Below are 22,333 nucleotides of genomic sequence, written 5' to 3'. Positions count from 1 at the left end.
GGGTGCAGTGTGCGTTTAGGAGTGAGAAACTGAGGCACAGCAGGATAGAGCACTGAGTAGACTCCTTCTCCCCATATTGTCTGGAGCAGAGAAGTTGGGCTAGAAGGCCACAGTCCAAAGCTCCAATTAAGGACCCTGGGGCCAGGGACAACCTCAGGGCCCCCGCCCCCTTGACCTGCCTGCTGTCCCCCCACCCTCCAGCAGCTTCCCAGGCTCCGGCTCGGGCGTAATCAGCTGCTGCGCGCTGCTGTAATTGGCAGCCCAGACCAGGCCTGGCGGGGGACTCGCGGGCGGCGCAGGGGCGGGCGAGGGGCTTAATTGCAGGGCTTTGACCCACAGTCTGGCCTGCAGCTCCACTGGGGGGAAGGGACGGGCCTCTTAGCTCGGTAGACCCAGCTTTGGAGGAAGCCAAAAGGTCTTTGAGTTGGTAGTTGGGGATCCCTTCCCCGGAAACCAGTTTGGGGGAAGGTTGAACCCCAGCAAGAAGGCGGTGAGCGGGATGCCTCTGGAGAGCTCAGGGTGGTGGGGGGCAGATTCCAAACTCCCCACCCACACCCCAGAATCCCCGGTTCGTCTGGTCTGAGACTCCTCCCTCGTTCTGACCGCCCCCCCCTTCCCTTTTCTGCCGCCCCCGTCACTCCCCTTCTTGTATCCCCAGGTCGCTCCCACCCTGGGGAAGAATGTGCCCTCCTAGCGCACCCTTGCCATGGTAACGGCACACCCCCACCCCCGCGCACCGCAGCGGCCCGGCCGGCCCCGCGGGCGGCTAGAAAAGGGGGGCGGGCGCCTCCCAGGCCCGAGGACACACCTCGGCTGCCCTGGTTGCCACAGCAACCAGAGGCATTTCGAAGTGCGCAGCCGCGAAGTGGCAAAGGGCTCTCCTCAAGGTCCTTTACCCCTCTAACCAGCCCTGAGAGTCTCCAGGGAGAGAACCCTCCGCCCCGCCTCAACTTCAAGGACAGGTCCAGAGAGGAACCAGGGAGTGCCCCAGCTTCCGTGCACGGCGATACTAGGAAGCAATGGCAGCTGGACGGCCCCAGAGAACCCAGAGCCTGAAAAGAGATCCCCCTGTCGCCAGCCTGTCACCCTCCCCTAGCAGAGCCTGAGGAGGGCGCTGGCAGCAGGAAGCCGGGGAAGGGCCGGGAGGCGCTCAGGCCCCACAGCAGAGCGGTGATTACAGGGACCTGTCCCTCCCGCCCCCGGCTCCCACTCTCATTAAGTCATTTTTTCCCCTGTTGGAAAGTCCCCGTGCCTTGAGCGCAGGAGCTGGGGCGACCGCAGGCAGCTGCCGGCAACCACATTAGAAAGGGGGGTGCTAGGGGAGGAGGAAGCCACGACTAGGGCCTGGCCACGCTCCAACGCGGAAGGCCCCCTGCCAGGGGCTAGCTGGGGGCGCATAATTCGGGGAAAGATGGGGAGCTCCCCGATGGCCCTGACCTTGTCTCTCACCCGCCGGGACACTCTTACAACTCCAAGTCTGCCTTTGAAAGCCTCTCTCGTCCTCTCTTTCTGATCCTGGGACCTTGGGCAAGGATGCCTGTATTCTGATCCCACCTCAAACAGGCAGCTTCTCCCTGACCCTTAACCCCACCACTGCTTTCTGATCTGTCCACCACTCTCATTCTCTGTTAGTTCCCTCCCTCTTCCTACTTCTTCCTGCTGCAAGGATGTAACCTAGTGTCCATCAGATGAACGGTGTTGGAGATGGGGGAGGTCCTCCCGTCCCCTGAATGATCTCTGGCTATCTTCTGTTCCCATTTCCAAATCTCACCCTTGGTCCTTCCCAAGGTATTGGCAAGTTCTTCCTCCCATCTAAACTCCACCCCCTCCCCCCCGGCTTTATTTCAGCCCATATCCCCTATTTCCTTTTTTTTTTTCCTTTTGCAAGTCTTGCTTATATATCCCCTATTTCCAATGAGCATGATGATGCCTGCCTCACCCTTCAGCCCAGTACCTCTTTCGCCCCATTTTCCCACTCCTCATCACCTCCATGTCTCCCTAACTTAGGGCCTTCACCCAGTCCCACACACCCCTCTGCAATTATGGGGTCCAGCTTTGGTCCCATGACTCTAGTCAGCTTCTAGCCCAGAGAGAGGATGGGATGAGCAACACCCTATTTGCTCCTTGCCCAACTTTTCCTCCCCTCCTTTACAGGTCAGACTAGGATATAGCAGATCACCATGACTTGACTCACTAGAACATGTCCCCTCCCCTACAACTCAGTGTCCAGCCCCCTGCTCCTCCCTACCACCCACCCCTCCCTCTAGTGGCAACACGCTCTACAGTTGCTGCTCCTACCTTATTATCCCAACCCTGATCCTCTATCTCTCATCTTCATTCTTCCCTCCCCCAGCTCTGTCCTCCTTAAGCCTGGAAGGCAGAGGAGGGTGAGGCAAAGGCTGATGCTGCAGTGGACCCACTGCTGGGTGTGTGAGCACCCCCAACCAGGCCTCCAGTTCCCCCACTGCTCCTCTCCTTCTCCCTGAAAAGGGAGGGAGGAATGGGTGGAAAACCCAGCCCCCACAGCTCTCTCCTGGGTGAACAAGAGGAAAGGAATGAGGCAGGTGTGTCTGGCTGCTCCTGCCTACCCCTCCTCCTGGGGGACTCTCACCCGCCTGCCTGTGGGGCTGCCTTTTGGGGGATGGGGAGAGAAACCCTGTCCTCTGCAGAGGCAGCAGAGCTGAGCATTTGCAGGGGTCTGCTGTCTCAGACATGTCTGGGAGCTGTGGGATTTAAGCAACTGGAGAGGAGGGAGCTGAAGGCAAGCTAGTGGGGGCAAATCTCCCAGCTGGTGGGCTTATAGGGGTGTGTCACCATGAGAGCCTCCTTTCCTCCTCACCCCTACCCAGGGATAAGGAGACATGTGACAGGGGTATGGAAATATGAAGGGGGGGGCGATATGCAGGCCAGCATTTGGGGAAAGGAACAAGTCTTTGTCCTTGTCTGGTCATCAAGAGGGGTGTCATTTGGCCATAAACTGAGAGAGCCAGCAGGATCCCTAGGTGTGAGCTGCAGGAGGCTTAGAGGAAGCAGGTGAATTGTTCTTTCCCTGACACCCTGATCTCATGTCCCTCTCCACCACCCTTCTCCTTGAGGGTCTGTTCCAGAAAAACATCACATCTGAGAGTCAAGGAGAATACAATATTGGACCCAAACTGCCAACTCAGCAATGTCCTTATGAGGACATGAGGGTGGGGAGGGACTATTGGCCTGCCAAGGGGCACCCTGATATGGGGATCTGGGGCCACAAGAGGCCTAGGGAAGGATGTGTCTCCCCCGCCCCCAGACTGACTTACATACCCTGCCTCTCCTGCCTGTACTCAGAGAGACCAGAATCCAGACAGTGAGTCTCCGGGCCCTCCCCCGCCACCCTCTTCCCAGCCGCACCTCCTGGCCCCACCTGCTCCCTGGGGCGCTGGGCTGGGTTGAGCTGGGTCTTGCCCAGGATTACTCCTCTCAGAGTGCCTCCTGTCTCTGCCGACAGTTGCTGCTGGGCATGGCCACTCGTCCTGGCTTGTGGCAGAGGGCTCAGCCACAAGGTGGGCGGTTAGTGCTCTGGTACCAAGAGCTCCAGATCCAGCCCACTCTTGACATCCCTACTGCCTCCATCCAGTCCAGGCCCCATCTCTGGTTTGGAAGGTGGCTGTAGCCTCCTCAGTGGCCTTCCAGCTGTCACCTTGTCTCCTTCTTCAGCCAGTTCCCCATACAGCAATCCAGGTGGGAATCAGACCATGACACACCCTTGCTTACAACTCTCTTTACAAAAAAGTTCCCATTTTTTGTAAATAAAACCCCAACCCCTTACCTTGGCCTAAAAAGACATGTGGTGTGAACTTTGCCCTCCCTCTGAGCTCCTCTTCTGCTGATCTGCCCCTTGATTTCTTCACTCCAATCACAATGACCTCTTTGCTGTTCCTCCAACTGGCAGAGATCTTTCTCACTGCAGAGCTTTTGCATTCAAATGGCTTCTGCCTAGAAAGCCCTCACCCTCAATCTGCATGGCTCTCCTTCCCACAATGCAGGTCTCACCCTGAGTACAACTCAGAGGCCTTCCCTGACCAGTGGCTTTATCTGAGGGGCCCCACTCCCCACAAATCACTGTGCACCCAGCAGCCTGCTTTATTTTCTTCATAGCACATAGCATTGTCTGTGTCTGAAAGGACATTGTTTTTGCATTGACTTGTTTATTGTCCATCCCCCCTCCCCCAGCAAGAATGTAATCTCCAAGAGGGCAGGTGTTGTGTCTCTCTTATTCACATCTGTATCCCCAGTGCCTCTTCTCCCCCCAGAGTGCCACAAAGAGTGCAAAATAAATATTTGTTAAATGAATGATGAGGGACATGATAAGGGTAGAAGCCAGTAGGAGGGTGTCCAGGCCTTTATGGAATCACTTCAGCTCAATTATGTCCATTTCTTCCTTTAATCCTCCTCCTCCTCCTGCCCATCAGCTTCCATTCATTCCCCTCTCCACTCCAGGGGAAGGGAGAAAGGATGAAGGAGACAAGCTAAGGGGCTGCCTGGCTGACACTTGTCCCAAGGTGTGGGGCAATCCCCAGCCCACTGAGCCGTCTGCGCTGGGAGAAGGGAGGGGGAAGGCCACTAAGTCCTAGAGCCCACAGAGGTGAGCGGTAGAGCTCAGAAAGGCCTGGACTGTTCTGTGATTGCAGACCCTCGGAGCCAGGAGGGTCCTGTAAGATCCTGTGGTCCAACCTCCTCTCCCAGGAGCCAAGGTAATGCTACCTGGCCAAGATTTTCAGCCGCAGAGGGCCAGGCTCAAGGAGGGGAACCTTGCTCAGGGCCCAGGGGACCCCGAGCCGCTCACTTGCAGACGCTGACCCACTCGGTGATGCGGCACTCTTCGCAGACCACGAAGCAGCACCAGTGGAAGCGGCAGTGGCAGCGTTCGCTGCGCGTCTGGCGCAGGATGTTGTGGCCGCGGCCGCAGCACATGCTGCCGCAGCCATCCGGGCCCGCGCTGCTCTTGTTGCACAGGCGGCCTACGGTGCCTGCCGAGTCCAGGCGCGGCTCACGCTCGCAAAAGTCGGGCGACTTCTCGAAGTAGACCAGGTCCGCGGGGCTGGCCCGGCGGCGCGGCCCGGGAGCGCCCGGGGCGGGCGAGGGTGCCCCCGCGGGGCCGGGCTCCAGCTGGCCGCCGTTGCGGTTGTGCGGCCGGATGAGCGTGGCGCGCTGGAAGCGGCTGCGCAGCAGCGCCCCCACGGCGCGGAACTCGGGCGTCACCTGCCAGCACGTCTTGAGCTGGCAGCTCCCTGAAGTGCCATGGCACTTGCACTTCCGCCGCATGTTCTCCATCACCGCCTGCGGAGGGAGGCACCGTAAGGGGTGACGCCCGGGGCCAGCTTGCTGCCCTTCTCCCAACGCTGAGCCTGGCCTGCGAGAATGTCAGAGGCTTTTGAAACCTACTCCCATCGCGAAGCAGGGCACCCAGAGCCAGGCAGTCAGAACTCCTCCGCCTGCTCTGCTGTGGCTCCCACCCGCCTCCTACCGGGCCAGGCCCCGGGGTGGGGGGCTGGGGGGGAATTCCCTCCTTCTGGCTCCCCTCCTCCCCTGCCCCCCTTTCCAGCAGCTGCAGGGGGCCCTTGGAGCCGGAGCTCTTGCTTCCTGAGGGGGGATCCCAGATCATCAGGGAAATTCCCTCTCCTTCTATCGCTGGGGTAGGGTCCAGGAGCAGGTGGGTGCTGGCCCACCACATCCCAGCCCCAAAGTCTCTGGCCTCATTCCCGGCTGTCAGCGGGATTTGCAGAGAGTCTGAGAAAGCCCCTTTCTACGCACCCCCACCCGCCACCCAGCCCCTGGCCCTGCTGGCCTTTGTAGGGAGTCAAAGGAGAGGGGACAGGAGAGGGGACAGGAGCTGAAGGGACTGCCCCCCTCATAATGCCAGCTGGTGCTTAATTCTGCCCTGTGCTGGATGCCAGGGTTCCTCCTAGGAAGTGAGCACCACCAGGAGCCAAAGCTCTACCTGAATACAGCATGGGACCCAGAGAGAGCCAGGCTCTCTCAACCCGGTGACAGTGGACAAAATTCCCAGGCCTCCAAGGGAGGTGGTTATGGCAACACAGCTACCCACCACCCACCCAGCCTGAAACTTGCTCCTCCCAAAGAACCCCTTGGCATTATCCTCACCAGAGACCCCAGAAGAAGTTGGCCACATCCTCCTTTCCCTGACTCCACTGCAAAAACACACCCTGGGACAGGGAGAACAATGATCCAGGGCCCTTAAACCTGGGCAGTAGGACCCTAAGAGAGGGACCCTGCCCCTCCAGGTCTGCAGCTTGTATGTGCAGCCTGTGGTGTCAGCACCACGTGGGAACCAGCCCAATGCCTCCACAGGCCAACAGCTCCAGAACATCTGCTTCCCACAGGCAGCAGCCATTAATTAGCCAGTTTAACGAGGAGGAGAAGGAGGAGGAGGCACAGTTGGTACGGGCTGGGATGGCAGCAAAGCTTGGGAACAGAGCTGCATGGATACAGCAGGCTGGGTGGGAGCGGGACACCACCTGAGAGTGAGTGTGCCTCAGTTTACCCCACCTCCAAGTCAAGATCGGAATTGCTGAATCAGCGTAGAGACTTTGTGGAGGATGATGATGAAACAGGCATAGGCTCAGAGGCCAAGAAAAAGGGGAGTGAGATGGAGAAGGTGCCAGCCAGAGTGAGAGGAAGCCAGGAACAAGGCCTGAGCAGGCTGGGCAGGGTCAAGAGAAGGAATGAGGATGGATGCCCAGGAAAGGAGGGTGCTGAGCTACCATGAGGGCTAGCATCAAAGAGGAGACTGACTCAGTGGAACAAAAAAGAGCGAGCATAGGCTCAGAGCTCAAATGCCCGAGAATGAATCTTGCCTCTACCACTTTCTCACTAATTGTATCACCTTGGGCAAGCTTCTTGGTGGATCTGTGCCTCAGTTTCCGTATCTGAACATAAGGTTAATAATAGTGCCCACCTCATAGGTAGTTGTAAGGATTAAATGGACTAATATGTAGGAAACTGCTCAGGACACTGCCTAACACATAGCAAGCACTCAATAAATGCAGGCTATTATTGCTTTCCTTTCTTCTTCTCCTGTTTATTTATTTAACTTATTTTTAATGAATGACCTTTGAGGTAGTATAAGCATTTGAGGGCAGGGGAGAAAGAAGGCAAGGGTAACCATGTACACAGTGGCCCCTAGGAACCTCACTTAGCCCCCTCACTGCAGGGATCCTTCATTCTAGACTGCACTGAAGGGCTGGGAGAGATCACCCAGTCATGGAACATTAGAGTTGGGAATGCGTGATCAAGTTCAACCTTCTCGCTCTACAGAGGAGACAGGTGGCAGCACCAGGCCTAGAGTCCTGAGGTGCTGACTGCCACTTTCTTTGAGATCACCCTCTTACCAAAGGAAGTGGGAGGAGCAGGTTGCTCAGCAGGGGGTGTGCTCATCCTGGGCTGCAGGGACTGTTTCATCCCTTCCCCAGGCCTACCCCAGTACCTGGCACACAGTAGGTACTCATGAATGTTTGTTGACTAAATTAGGAGGGGCAGTAAGAAGGCTGCAGAGATGGAGGAACCGTCCCCAGAAGAGAGGTAGGCCTGGGGGAGGGCAAGCCCTAGGTACAGGGATTTTTGAGCCGCCCAGGGGGCGGGGCTCTTACCTGCCTCCCGACTCGGTTGTTGTGCAGCCTCATGCGCGCGTGGATGTCTCTGTGAGGCTCCCGGGAGTCCAGAAAGTCCTTAGAGAAGCGCTCCCCAAAGCCCACGTCGGGGCTGCAGCCGCCCCACTCCCAGGAGTCCTGCAGACCGGGGCTGGCTGGGGGCAGGGCTGGGTGTTCTGGGACCCCGTGGCTCAGGCCTTTACCACGCTGCAGCGCGTCCAGCTGCAGGCGGTGCAGCTTCCGACGGAAGGCCTCCTCGTCTCCACGCCTGGACGCATCGCAGCCGCAGGCCTGCAGTTTGCCCAGGGCGCAGGCGTTGGACACTGCGTGCACCACGCCGGCTGCCGCGATGGCGTAGGCGAAAGCGCTCTCTCGGAAACCTGCCGTCAGAAGCCCAGAAAACACGGACTCTGTAGGAGGCACCACATACCACTTCCCTGCCCACCCCGCCCAACCTTCTTTTCATACCAGGGAGAAACTGAGACCCAGTGTGGGGGAGGGTCTGGTACAAGGGTCCAGAGTCAAAGAAGGGCAGAAATCACACCGGAAGCGGCTGTTCTGCACACAGGGTCTGGGGAGGCGGGTCTCCCTGATAGCCCTCTTCCTTTTGCACTGCCCTCTCCTTTGCATTAGTGTCACCTTTAAAATTTGTGTTTTACACCTCAGAATTTGTGTTTACATCTCTCCTGTAGGGCAGAAAGTACCTGGTAAACATATTCTTTTTAAGATCTGGGACTTCATCTACTACCTCTCATGGTGATATCTGCAATTTTAAAATAAGCCTGCAGAAAGAAGGCAGAATTTAACCCAAAGAATAAATTGCCAGTGATGGAATGCTAGAACTTAGGCGATGTCGATGAGCAGAAGAGAAAGGAAGAAGAGACAGCTGGCTGCTAATGCTCCCTGCCCCAAGATTGTCTGTCTGGTGTGTGCCCACATTAGGCCCAGCACAGAACCCCAACCCCAATGGCCAGAGAAATGAATCCGCAGAGCTCCCCCTTCCTTGTCCACAGGACATCCCTGAAAGCCGCTCAAAAATGGACACCACCTGGCCACCATGCCTGTGTCTGTGTAGGCCAGCTAAAGGGGTTGTTTGAGGGATGCTAGAGGTAAGTCCAGGGTCCTACCCCGGGGCCAGCATACAGACGTGTTGGACATTGAGAGGCAAGGGCAAGCTGAGGCAGACACCTCCCACTAGATGCCCAGGAGGCACAAAGGCTGTCCCTAACCAAGCCACTCTCAGGGGCCATGGCTGAGCTGGCCTGGCCACTAACTTATCCACACTGCCTTCCTGCTTGGTGCTCCAGCTGGCCTTCTGGGAATGACCTGACTTGTCCACACTGCCTTCCTGCTTGGTGCTCCAGCTGGCCTTCTGAGAATGACCTGACTTGTCCACACTGCCTTCCTGCTTGGTGCTCCAGCTGGCCTTCTGGGAATGACCTGACTAGTCCACACTGACTTCCTGCTTGGTGCTCCAGCTGGCCTTCTGGGAATGACCTGGAACCGTGCCCGGGGGAAGCCTACTTACAGAGGAGGATCCAGTTTGGACCTTGGACCTTGCTTATTCTGTGTCTGAGAAGGGATCAGTTAGAAGCAAATTCTGGTACAAGTCTCTGACCAGCCTCTGGACACCAGAGACAGGACAGGCAGTGAAAAAAGCTGGTAGCAAGAATAGCCCCCACACAGAGAAAAGAATCCACGTGTGTTGTGGGCCCCTGTGAGAGAAGCCCAGAACCTGGCCAGGAGGCTGATGGCCTTGGAGAAATCTAGAGATTCAGAGGAAACAATAACTCTGTGTCCTTACACCATCAAAGACAGGGAAGACAAGTTCTCAGAGGCCTCACAGACCCCAGAGAGTCAACCAGGAATGGACAGAGGCCCTAGCCCTAATCCTTAACAGCCATCACCCCAGCATCATGGATCCCTGTCCTGCCCTCCCTGCCTAAGCCAAAAATAAAAGAAAAAGCTGCTTAGCAGCTAAGAATTGTATCATTGAAGCCAGATTGCCTAGGTTCAAATTTTGGCTCTTCCACTTACTAGCTGTTAATAGGTATGTGAACTTGGCCACATGACTTAAATTCCCTGTGCCTCAGTTTCCTCATCTGTAAAACAAGGTGGTTATCACCCCTGCCTCATTGTTCCAAGAATTAAATAAGTTAGTAAAAAATGTTTTTGAGACAGGGTCTCACTCTGTTGCCTGGGCTAGAGTGCAGTGGCATCATCATAGCTCACTGCAACCTCAAACTCCTGGGCTCACATGATCCTCCTTTCTCAGCCTTCCCAGTAGTTGGGACTATGGACATGTGCCACTACTCTTGGCTAATTTTTTTTTTCATAGACAGGGTCTTGCTACTTTCCCCAGGTTGGTCACTAACTCCTCACCTCAAGCAAACCTCCTTCCCCACATCCCAAAGTGCTAGGATTAGAGGCATCAGCCACTGTGCCCGACCAAGTTAGTAAATTCAAAGTGCTTAGAAGAATGCCTTACTCATAGTAAGTACTACATGAACATTAGCTATTATTACGTTCTTCCTGCTGTCTGACTTCACTCACTCCTGCTATGTTTCAGGCCATTGTTTTTTGTTTCACCCTGATCAGAGACAGAGCTCAGAAGCTTGTGACCCTAGAGTAGATCTAGAGTAGATCACCTGGGCCACCAGAAGCCCGTAACAGCAGACTCTTCCTCTCTTACTTCCCTTTCCAGCTCATGGTATCTCAGTCCCTTTTTTCCATAGGGAATCCAGCTATGAACAGACAGGAGGAGAAAGGGATTGGGCTGGAGCCTTCAGGGGGGATACTGGGAATTGGCAAGAGCTGCAGAAGAGTAGAAACTGCTCTGGGGAAGTGGGGCCTAAGGGACATGAGGGTGGACCTAAGTCCCTGGGAAGTATACCCTATAAATGTCCTTTGCCTTTTATCTGTGGAACTCTAAGCACTTCTCTTACTGCTGGGGGAATCTTCAGCCTCCTGGGACACATGGCAATACTCAGACCACCTGAGGCAGCCCAGGCCTCAGAAATCACTCCCCCCACACACACACACACCACCACCACCACTGCCACCACCACCAAACACACACACATTACGCAAAAGGGAAAAGCCCAAGGTCACAGGGATTATGAAGCTGGACCCAGACCTAACTCTCTCAGCTCCCAGGCATGGCAAGTTTTTGCTGAAGGACATTTGGCTCTAAGGCAGTTGTACTGCTGAGAAAGAAATGCAGGTAGCCCAGTCTCTAGTTCCCATGGCCTTGTCTGCACATGGCACTAGGAAGGAATGAGAGTCTGGTTCAGAGGGGTTGTGCAGGGCCAGCAACCATCCATCTCCCAGGCTCTGCCATGCTCAAGGCTAGGCCTGGAGGAATCTGGAGAAATGCAGCCCACAGCCTGCAGAGAACACTGCTACCCCATGCAGCTAAGGACATATTCCCCTACCCCGTGGCCTCTGACAGCTGTCACCGCCACGTGTAGAGGTGACCAGGCAGAGCCTGTGTGGCCAGTCTTTGCTCCAAGCATCCAGGCCTCAGACAGGTCCAGCCCACTGGGTCTGCCCCCAGTTCCCGTTCAGGGCCCCAGTTTCGGTCCTGGCCCCGACTGTCTGGGGCAGACGCAGGCACTGTGCCATCTGGCCAGCTGGAGGGGGAGAAGGGTGGGGCCATGGCCAGCTGGGCTGCCCGGAGCAGAAGGGGGGGTCGTTAAGACGCACAATTAGCCGCCCTGCCTTTGATCTAGGACAGGGACTGCCAGCATCTAAGTGGAGTCAGCTGCTGCTACAGGCCTCATCCAAACGGCCAGGAAGGGGCTAGAGGAGGAGGTTTGGAGGGCAGGGGACTGTGGAGGAGAGAGGCTATGGGAGCCAGTGGGAAGTAGGAGGGGTTAGAGAAGCTTGAGCCCTGCCCATTCAAGTCAAAGAGGGAGACAAGGGGAGAGGTCTGGTCTCCATTCCCTCCATGCAAATAATCCGTGCATGCATGCTGTGCCCCTGAATGGAGAGAGAGAGACCAGTGTGCATGTGGAAGCACTTAGGTGTGACACTGAATCAAGCCACACATTTGCAAAAACAGGGGTAGTGGTGTGTGTGTGTGTGTGTGTGTGTGTGTGTGTGCATGGCAGTATCATTTCTTGGTGCAATCCTCTATTGCAGCAGCCCACCTCTCTGGGCACACGGTGAGAGTTCGTATTGGCCTTACAGCTTGAGAAAGTATAGCAGGGGACTGGGTACAAGCTCTAAAGCAGGGGACTGGGTGCAAGCTCTAAAGCCTGCATTTGAATCCTGACTCTAGGGCTCACTTTTAAGCTGTGTGACTAATGGCTAAGTACCCAACCTCTCTTAGCTTCATTTCTAAAATAAGGATAATAATAGGACCTAGTGAATGGGTACTGTTTAAGGATCCTAAAGCATAGATGAAGTGCTATAGAACAGTAACCAACACACGGCAAGTGCTTAATACATTTTGGCTAATTTATTGGATGCCATTAAAATAATAGGACTTTATGTGATCCTGGGATATGAGTGCCTATGCCTCAATTTCCCCATCTGATCACCACTCCAATCCCCAAAGGTGAATGTAAAAGGTAGGTGGAAGAAGAATGAGTGAGGGCCTTGGAGAGCAGATCCTAGATACTCAGACTGCTGACTTCTCCAGAGCTGGGAGCCCAGCTGCAGGCTGTCGGGCCTCACACCCACTTTTTCCATCCATTCCCAATGGGTCTGGGCCTTAGGGAGGCAGTACCTAAACTATGTGGGAGCTCCTCGGGTCTGCTTTTTGCATCTACCGCACTCCCCTCCATCAAGCCTCTCCCTGACCTCTCATCCCTCTTTCACTGCTCTGAGCCCAGCCCCCAGTAGCCCCTCCTCAAATTTCCCTCCTGTCCCCACATCCTTAGAGAGATGGAGAGGTTCTCTGTTCCTCACAATGATGTTCTGCCCAGCACCTAACCGGGTACCAACCACCTGGGTCCTCAGTACAAAAAGCTGGGGATAGCAGTGCTGTTGGGACGTTGGTCATTGCTGCCCCTGGGCTAGGTGAAGCAGCTAGCATGGGCTTGGGGCCCTCCCACAGCTTCTTCTGACCCTCTGGAGGCCCCTATCCCTGCCCCCATCCCAGCACCCCTCTCCTTGGCTACATAAAGCCCCATTATCTACCTCCCATTCCCAGGCTTATTCACCCCAGGTGCTCAAGAGCTCTTCCCCTACCTCCTTTATCAGAACAGCATCCCTCCAGCCCAACCCATCTCTGGGAAGGTGGCAGGACAATTAGATGACAGTAAAAGCATTAAGGAAGACTACCTCCCCCATTCCCAGTAGTCTCTGAAATTTAAACATGGCATACATGTTTAAGAGAACTCCATTGGTAACCTGGGTCAGACATGAGGTCAGCACCCCGATATTCCACTTGAGGGAAACAGAGGCCACCTGCCCCCACAAGGGACAATCCATAGTTTGAAAAGAAGGGAGACTCCTCCTGCAAGGAACTAGACCAGGGGCTGCCTGCCACCAGGAGTAGCCTCATGGGATTCAGATTTAGCTAGGTCTCCAGGAGATAGGCCAAGATGGAGGGGTGCAGTGGTAGCCATGAAGGGGAGTGGCAATTTCTTTCCAGAAGCCCAGAGTCCCCTCTGAGGAGGATAGGTAGAAATAAGGTGTGAGGTGTTGGAGTCGGGAAGGGGGGACCGGGGCGGGGAGCAGAAGCCACAGAAGTAGGGGGGTGTTCCAAGGCCCAAGGAAGGAGCCCAGCCCGCTGCCAGAGCCCAGGAGCTGCTGTCCCAACCCTTCCAGCGCCAGGTGCCTCCCCGCCCTGGCTAGCCCCGGCAAGTCTCCCCCCTCCACCCCTAACCTCTCCCCCCACTCGTCCCCCCAGCTCACCTCCCGCTTATTAAACTGCAGGTGAACCCGAGAACGCCTGGCGCTCAGCCAACCCCGCGCGGTTGCACCGCTCCGAACTCGCCCCCAAGTTTCAAAGACCCCAGGTCCTTCAGCAAGCTGCACAGGTCTGACCTGGCCAGCCACTCGGGACGCCTGGGTTCACTCAGTCCAGAGGGAACAGGAGGACCACAGGGGACGCCCGAGGAGAGGGATAAAGCGCTTGCCTTGCCTTGCCTAACCCCAAGCGGCAAGGGTGAGAACCTCAGCGACTACCCAAGTCCCCAGTGAGCGGAAACCCAAGCAAGGGGTTGGGTCCTCTCCGGGAGTCCTCTCTGGGACCCGAGGGCCTCAGAGGGATATAGGGCTGCGGGGAGCGCGGGTGACCTAGAAACTCGAGGCTGGGAGCGGGCACGCAGCGGCGGTGAGCGCCGGCCCGGCCCGGCCGGAACATGAATGATGCAGAGGCCTGTCACTTCGTGTCAGCTCGCGCGGGCGGCGGGACGAGGAGGGGCGCGTGGTCCGAGCTGGGCCGGCGGGCGGGCGGCTAGCCCGGCCGGGCAGCAGCTCCTAGATGGCTGGAGGGGCGCGGGCTGCAGCGGGGCGAGCGGGGCGGGAGCGCGGGGCAGGGTGGGGGCGCAATCTCCGAGAGCCGCGCGGCTGGGGCCAGGAGCCGTCTGCCGCGGCCCGCGGGGATTAGTTCGCGGCTGCATGCCGCCACACGCGTCGGGCTGGGCTCGGCCGGGGTAGAAACAGCGCCCCAGGCGCGCGGGGGAGGGAGGAAGGAGCGCGCGGGGGCGGGGCGGGCGGCCTGCGGCTGGGCTGGGGGAGGCTGGGGTGGCCCCTGACTTGGGGGCCCACGGGATGCAAGCAGGGTCCTGGTGAAAAGGGAAAGGCTCTGGCTTTCTGAGTTCTTTCAGAAGTTGGGGCACATTGGAGCCTGACTCCTCCAGAAGCCTCAGGACCCAAGGCTACAAGATATGGGTACCCCTCCTTCTCAACTGTCAACTGAGAATTGGACAAGTCCCAAGAAACGAAGGCTACAAGGTCACCGTCCCACCCAAGCAGCTGAGAGGAGGATGGATAGGTACACAGCTAGGGCCATCCAAGAGGCAGGGCCCCATCTTCCCAGAAGACCTGAGTCAAGGCCTAAGATACCAACCAGGCCGGGAGGTGGATGTGAGCAGAAGTGAGTAACAAAACCTCCTGCCCTCTCCAGCCCAAGCCACTCTAGGAATTATCAAGGTGGGCCCTGGGTCACCCAGAAGTTGGGGAGGGAGGACAGGGAGTAGGCTGTGGCTTCTCTGAGCCGTGAGGGGAAGAGGGGTTACAGGGCTGTCAGGCCTGCTGGGCAGGAGCCACCGCACAACCGCACACAGGCACACACACCCAGGGCCTGTGGTTCAGAGAGCGTGTCTTCCGGGGCAGCAGAGGATGACACACAGGCTAGTGGTGTACCCCACCAGGAAGAGCTTCTGCAGAAGCACAGACATTTCACCTGCCCAGGCTTCCCCACCCGCACCATTTGGCAGAATGCCCCCAAACCCTCCTGGTGATGATTCTGGGTTCTTTCTCACAGGCTCTCCATCCTAAATGTGGTTTACTACGTAGAGAGTAAATAGAGGTAGGTGACAGATATGGTTATTTCCTGGGCCTGAGATATGTGGTGTCAGTGATGGGGCAGGGTGACTCAGGAGTCCGGTTCTCAGACATGGTATCTGCCACCCTCGGCCCACACAGCCCAGCCTGGAGCCACATCTGCCCCATTTGTATGCTCCCACGGCCTTTCTGAGATCATAAAGCGGCAGGAGAGCAGCATGGCTGCAGATGGGCACATGGGATGGGGTGCAGCCTGCTTGAGGGAGTGGGTGAGGGATGGCTGAGAATGGATTCTGGGGTGGAGGTGCTGGATGGGGCAGGCAGGGGACCAGGGCGCAGGGGTGAGGGGCAGCTACCTCTGCTGAAGATGGGACTCTCGTAGGGGATCTTATTTCGAGTCTCAAGACTAGAGCAGTTCCAGCGCTGGTCCCGGAACTGGTGTTGGCACTCATGGATGGCGATCTGGATGCCCTGGATGGCTGAGGCGGCCACGTCAGGGTGACGCACACACACCTCCATCTGCCGCCGGCTCAGGCCTGGCAATGTCAGGCACACTGTGTTGGCGTTGAGCACAGGCTCCGGGAGGCGGAGGCCCAGGATGTCGTTGGGTGCTGACCTGCAGGCATGTGGGGTGGGGTGGGTAACTGTTCTGGGGGGCCAGGAAGGTCCCACCTAACAACACACTCTGCCCCAAAGACCATAATCACTCTGTTCCTTCTTCTGCTTCTGAAGATTGGGCCCATCAGTATACTCCTAAACATTGTTCTTTCCTTGCCCTCCTTACTATTATCCCCTCCAAAACAACCTACCCAGCTGCACACCCACACAGGTAAACATGCAAATGCCCACACATCCGCTATGCCTGAGTACATAGTATTTCGTAAGTACATCCCCTGGCATAGATGCCCATGTACACAAGGTCCCCTAGCAGCCCAGTTCCAAGTGCATGTTTCGATAGTCACATTCACGCTGACACACATCTGCACACATTGTGGTGGACACGCAGGCCCAGGGTCGCTTACACACACGCACACTGCATCAGACATTGTTACAGTCACGCTCAAAGACACATTTGCACATGTTAATCTTAACATACATTGATCCATGAGATCTCACAGTCACACATGTGCACACATATAAACTGCTGTTTACTGACACAGCTTACTGGGATCATGGGCTCACTTGATTTTATACACACACACACACACACACACACACACACACATACACACACACACACACACACACACACACACGGCTCTTCCAGCTGTAGTTTCTCACTGACCCCACCTGGGCTACGCCCTTCAAGCCCTCCCCTCCCCCCCTCCTGCCAGTGGGTGATCTACAAGGTAGAGTGAGGCAGCTTGAGCTGACTCCTGGGGGGTGCATTCCCCCAACATGGCAAGGGCTCCAGGTTGGCACTTGCTCTCCCCACATACAGCTCCTCTCCTAGTTGCCATCACTCTCCTGGGCACTGCCCTGACTCCCTGGACTGCTCACACCCTGTCACCTGTCCAGCTCCCTCCTGTGAGGGTGCTCATGGTCTTTCCTTTGGCCCCAGCACTTTCCTGTGATCCTGTCCCTCCCTCTTTCTAGCGTCTTTTGCCCCAGGAGGAGCACCACAGCCCCTGCGGCGCCCCCCGGGGTCCCAGCTCTCCAGGAGGCGGAGCATGAGGTGAGGGCTCACCTGGGCACGGCAGCAGCCAGCAGCAGTAGGAAGAACAGGAGCGCCCAGAGCTCGGGCCGCGGCTGGGGCCGGGGTGGGAGCCGCAGCCAGGGGCGAGGGTGGGCGCTGCCCATGGCGCGCGGGCCGTGACGGGCTGGAAGTGGGGGGCTCACAGCCCGCTGGGACTGGCGAGCCAGGGGCGGCGGCGCATGATCGACGGGGGTCGGGGCGGCTGCGACACACGGCTCCGACTCGGGTCAGGGCTCCGGGAGTAGACGGCGCCCGCCTCCCCGCTCCATGGGGCAGCGCCCCCGGGCACCGCCCTCGGGGGGGTGGGGTGGGGGGAGGGTGAAGAGCGGGCAAACCGGGCACCTCCTGGCACAGGGGTCCGGGGAATTTCCCGAGGCCCCCCTTCGACAACTCCCGGTGCCTCTCGAGGATAAGGGGGGTCCGGAGGCGCAACAGGCTGGGGACTCGAGGCCGGGGTGCTGAGGAGCCCCCCACCGCTGCGACGGGAGCCTGCGCTTCCAAGGGCGTGAGAGGAGGGCTGGGGGACGCAGCGCTGTCTGTGCCCGGCCCCACCGCCCGGAGAGTGAGTGACTGTCCCGCTCGGGGAGCTCTGCCGCCTCCTCCCCCCCCCAACTGGTGTCTCAGGGCTCTACCCCACGTGACGTCACGACTGCGGGGTGGAGGCGTGTACTCGTCCTGAGGCCACTGCGTCTGTCCGCTTGGGACTGGGGGTGGGAGCGGCTGTGCCAAGGGCGGGGACGGAGAGGTGTTGGGGTCTGTGCGGGTGTGCTTGTGTGCGGGGCGCTGGCTTGTGTGAGGAAGGTGTGTGTTACCCTGAGGTGTGTGTGCCTGGCGGAGAGGCAGCTGCTGAGGAGCGTCCCCGCCCACCCCACCCCAACACACACACCTGCAGGGGCTGCAGGGGAGGGGCTGGCCCCTCGGTTTCGCCGTGCTCACTTGAGGAGGGACTTCCCCCCAGGCCTGCAGTGCGTGAGGCAGGTGTGGGGTCCTGTAAAGGGGTTTGGCAGCCTTTGGCCCTTTCTCTCCTTTGCTGTGTGACCTTAAACAGGTGTCTCTTGCTCACTGAAACACCTTCTGCCCTTTTGTGAAATGAGGTTAATAAAGCCCACTTAATCTAGTCAGTGAGCCAATGAAGGCGAAAGTGTCAGGTCAGGCCTCCAGCAAATGCTTATTTGGCAGAGCACCCTGGAGTGGCACACCCTGGGAGGGGGGATTAGAGAGCCTTTTAATCCTGGAAGAGGTTATCTTATTTAGCCCCCTTTTATTTCACAAGAAAATACTGAGGCTCAGAGAGGGTCATGTCTTACTTAAGGTCACACAGCAAATTAGTGGAAGAGCTGGAATTGAATTCAGTTCTCCTGCTCCCAATGCAGCCAGTGCTGCTTGCTTGTGCCTGAGGATGCTCCGAGTCTTGCCTTGGCCTTGCCCTGGCCCCATCTGCACATGGACCCCTAGGAGTGCCCCAGTACCAGCCTCCTGGCTTAGTCCTACTCCTCTCTGGGATCCCTTCCTGTCCCCTGACCCCAGCTAGATACTGGGCCCCTCCTCAACATGGAGCAAATGTGCTAGGCCCAGGCAAAGGCCTGAGAGCCAGAAGGAGAAATGTTCTGGCTTCTGTTTCTGGTTCTAACCTGGGCCTGATAGTGAATCCTGCTCTTGCTATGGCCTCAGCATCCTCCTCTGTAAAATGGGCACAAGCCGCCCACTCTATACACACACATCCCTCCCACCCCAGTGCCCCTCTCTCTGCAGAGAGCCCCTCCTGGCTTAGGGACAGAACTCTAACAGAGCCTCTGGGCTCAGAGACAAAAGGGGCCCGTTCCTGGAATTGCCTATCCCTAGGGAATTGGAGGAGAGGGGTGGGGCCTTCCCTGTCCCCAGACTGTCAGGTGGTGGGGGCAGCCTGAACAACAGCAGGCTGACGGCATACTTCCCCCTCCTTTCCCCCATCTCTGCCGGCAGCCACCGCAGCTGTCAGGAATTAAGGGCTTGAGGCTGCTGGGGGTGGGGGTGGGGCAGTTGGGGGGAGCAGTCTGGCTGGACAGCAGGAAAACAGCCGGGGGCAGGAAGCAGACTGCGTCAGCCAGAGCCTTATTTGACCCCAGCTGCCCCCTGCCCTCCCCACTCTCCCACCATGCTACAGGGACAGGGACAGCTTGGGACTAGAGTTTGGGAAGGGAATGGGGAGGGACAAGGTAGGACCAGACTCAGCACAGGAAGGAGGCAAGAACCCAGGATGGGAGAGGGCAGCAGCAGGCTGTTCTCATTGGCTGTTGAGGAAACTGAGGCCCAGAAAAGATTAGGAACAGGCCCAACATGACACAGAGAAGGGGTTCTGCGACATAATCCAGTCGCAGACCTCCTTGCTCCCTATCCAGTGCTCACATTAGCATTTCCCACGCTTGAAGCATCGTATGTATTCCCTGGGGGAGGTCATTGTGGGAAATACCGATTCGAGGCCCCACGCAGTTGAATCAGCCTTTCAAGGGAGAAGGCCTGGGGTTCTGCATTTCTAACCAGTATCCCAAGTGATTTCGGTGGGGCCCACCTTTGAGGTTAGCCTGCTTACCTAGCTGAACAGCTGATTTTTCCCTGTGGCCTCTCTCTCACGAGGGAGGGTCTCTTTGCTCCCCCACCTCCACTTTGCATAAAACAGAGGTGCAATGGAGACAGAAAAGACCTTTTCTTTGAAAAACCCAGAAGGCAAATAATGATCCCCAAGGTTTGCATTCAGGCGTAGTTCTGGCCTGACGTCACAAGGGCCTAGACGTGCCCAAGTCTGGAGCATTTCTCAGGCCAGGGAGCAGAGGGTATACATAGGTGCAGAGCCTTGGCATGTATGTAGATGTGGCCCAGAGAGTGTCTGTAGCTAGGGCCCCAACCCCAGATGACCCACGCTGTGGCCAAGCCCCTATCAGCAGCCTCTAGTCCCCACCCCAGCCCTGTCCCTGCCCTGGCTCTCAGCCCAGCCCCAGCCCCCGCAGCCGCCGCCCTAGACCACAATTACAGAGGCTACTGGGGTGGGGGAGCACCGGGGATGAAAGGCAGCTTGGAGAATGGTTCCAGCTGTGGCAGCTCTGGAGGAGGTCGCAGGGAAGGAGGGCCAGGGGGAGGCACCAGGGTGGGAACAGGTGAGACCCTCACAGCCCTAGCCTAGCCCAGTCCAGCCCTGGCTCAGTCCCAATGCTCAGCTGAAGTTTGTCTTGGTGAAGAAGAGAGGGAGGGAGCCCCAGACTAATAGGGGTCTCTGTCCCATTGTCCAGGGACCCCCTCCCCAGCAAGGTAAGGGGGAATAGCTTGCTGCTTCAGTCTCCCAAACTCCTAATATGTTTGGTCATTGAAGGGAAGGGAAGATGTCTCCTGAGCCCTTGGTCTCAGACTGATCCTAGCCTTCCACCCAGCCTCCTCACCCATCTGCCTGCATTCCTCCTGTTCCTGATGTGGTCACGCACACATCTGGGGTGCCTCTGTGCTCTTTCCCCCATCTCCCCAGTTCCACATGTTCCCCACTACCCAGCCAGCAGGGGACCTTGATGGCTCAGACTGTGCCTGGGGCTGAGTAGCTGGGTGAGCAAGGGGGGGCGGTGATGGGGCTGAGCTCTGCCTCCAACCCCTTCCCAGGCAGCAGCATGAGAGCACAGGGCCATCTCTGAGCTCAAAGAGGACCAGGCTAATGGGGCCAATGGGGCCTGCTCTCATCCTTCATAGAAGGTAGTTCCCAGACTCCTCTGGGCTTGATCACAGAAGATGGACCATGAACATGTGGCTAGCAGTTTAAAAACTGAAATGCACTGTCACAAGGTACTAGGATCAGGCATCCCTATTTCATGACAGGAAGGCTGAGGCTCAGACAGGCTCAGACTTGGCTGAAGTCAAGCTAGCAAACTAGGCCTTTTTCACAGTACCATACTACTTCCTCTGAACTCCTTTTAACCTCTTAGGGTGGTGTTAGTTCATGCCACTGCCCCAGTTTACCTCTGTGGCATCATGGAAAAAGATATCCAGCATCACCCACCCCATCTTACCCTAAAGTACCTGACAGTGGCAGAGACTGGGAGGCTGGAGTCCCAGCCCTTTGCCCGGGCCAGCCCAGAGGTCCCAGACAGTCTGGGACCCTGGCCACTTGATCCAAGTGATCCACAGGTCTCCTTGCTTCCTTCCAGTCCAGCCATCTCCTACCCACCACTCTCTGAGTTCTCCAGATGTCCTGCAGGTCCTGTCACTCCCTGTTAATAGGGAAGCTGGGCTGTGCGTGCCCCCTGGTGGTCTCTGAGAGAAATGCAGGATTTTTTTTTTCAAAGGTCAGCACAGAGCTTTGGGGAAGGCAGACCGGTGATTATAAATAAATCCTGCCCTCAAGGAACTTCATTTCTCTCTGTGTGGTCCACAATGTAGTTCCATTCTCCACTGTACACCTTGATAAGATAACAGAGTCTCCTTTGGTCAAGAGGTTCTGAGTCCAAATCCTTCATGACTTCCCCAAGGCCCAGGCATCTGATCTGAGGGAGCCAGGAGGAGGCAGGAAGGAAAGCCCAGATGCCCCATCCATCCCACTGCAGCCTGACATTGTGGGGCATTGCGGGTGGGGTGAAGGACAGATGTACTGGACAACATGGTTAAGCTCATCCAGGATGAGTTCCGCTTCCTTCTATTTGAAGAACTTTGCTTTCCTTCCTGAGCCCCACCGCCCGCCCCATTCTAGGAGGCTGCCAATCCCAAACATGGTAGTACATCTCCCTGCACGCCATTATTGGTTCAGGGTTAGGCAAATGACCAAGCAGAATGAATCAGGGTCTTCTTTGGGCCTTCTGCTGGAGATAATTGGGAAGGTCAGTCTTCTTTTTTTTTTTTTTTTTTTTTTGAGACAGAGTCTCACTTTGTTGCCCAGGCTAGAGTGAGTGCCATGGCGTCAGCCTAGCTCACAGCAACCTCAAACTCCTGGGCTCAAGCAATCCTGCTGCCTCAGCCTCCCGACTAGCTGGGACTACAGGCATGCGCCACCATGCCCGGCTAATTTTTTTCTATATATATATTAGTTGGCCAATTAATTTCTTTCTATTTATGGTAGAGACAGGGTCTTGCTCTTGCTCAGGCTGGTTTCGAACTCCTGACCTTGAGCAATCCGCCCGCCTCGGCCTCCCAGAGTGCTAGGATTACAGGCGTGAGCCACCGCGCCCGGCCCAGTCTTCTTTTTTTGAATCAACAGCTCTAAGAACATAGGCATAGAGCTGTCACATGGCAAAGTCTGCTGAGGAGAGAATGAGGACAATATGCAAGGAGAGGCAGAGATACACAGAAACAGCAGACACGAGAGCAATGAGGCAAGGAGATGAGAGAGACCTAGGACATCATTTGAGCCCCTGATTTCAGCTGTACCTGAATTCAGATTTATCCCTGGACTTCCCAGGTATGAGAGCCATTCATTAATTCCCTTTGGACTCAGCTAAAAGTTGAGTATCTTCATTTGCAATCAGGGCCTGCTCAATACCTGCAAAGCATCACCTCTCTATACTCATTCTCACAGTAACTA

General features: G+C 56.9%; 1 protein-coding gene across 1 annotated transcript; it reads right to left on the bottom strand.

The window, feature by feature from the left end:
- Positions 1-3,777: 3,777 nt before the first annotated feature.
- Positions 3,778-17,373, bottom strand: WNT10A (Wnt family member 10A). Its single transcript, XM_012740124.2, has 4 exons — positions 16,795-17,373; positions 15,464-15,723; positions 7,647-8,026; positions 3,778-5,316 (listed from the first exon to the last, which is right to left on the bottom strand). Exons 1-4 carry the CDS (start codon positions 16,905-16,907, stop codon positions 4,819-4,821), a joined length of 1,251 nt encoding a protein of 416 aa, XP_012595578.1. The 5' UTR covers positions 16,908-17,373; the 3' UTR covers positions 3,778-4,818.
- Positions 17,374-22,333: the final 4,960 nt, after the last annotated feature.

The sequence above is a fragment of the Microcebus murinus genome, chromosome 8 (genome assembly GCF_040939455.1).
Source record: "Microcebus murinus isolate Inina chromosome 8, M.murinus_Inina_mat1.0, whole genome shotgun sequence".
Taxonomy (NCBI): Eukaryota; Metazoa; Chordata; class Mammalia; order Primates; family Cheirogaleidae; genus Microcebus; species Microcebus murinus.
This window is presented reverse-complemented; position numbering and strand designations above follow the sequence as displayed.

What these genes read in the sequence shown, in the direction of transcription:
- WNT10A (XM_012740124.2), bottom strand. Translation starts at nt 16,907, where the DNA reads ATGGGCAGCGCCCACCCTCGCCCCTGGCTGCGGCTCCCACCCCGGCCC. An exon ending in CTGGCTGCTGCCGTGCCCAG is followed by an intron (nt 15,724 to 16,794) that starts GTGAGCCCTCAC and finishes ACATGCCTGCAG; the next exon opens with GTCAGCACCCAACGACATCC. An exon ending in GAGTCCCATCTTCAGCAGAG is followed by an intron (nt 8,027 to 15,463) that starts GTAGCTGCCCCT and finishes TTCTGACGGCAG; the next exon opens with GTTTCCGAGAGAGCGCTTTC.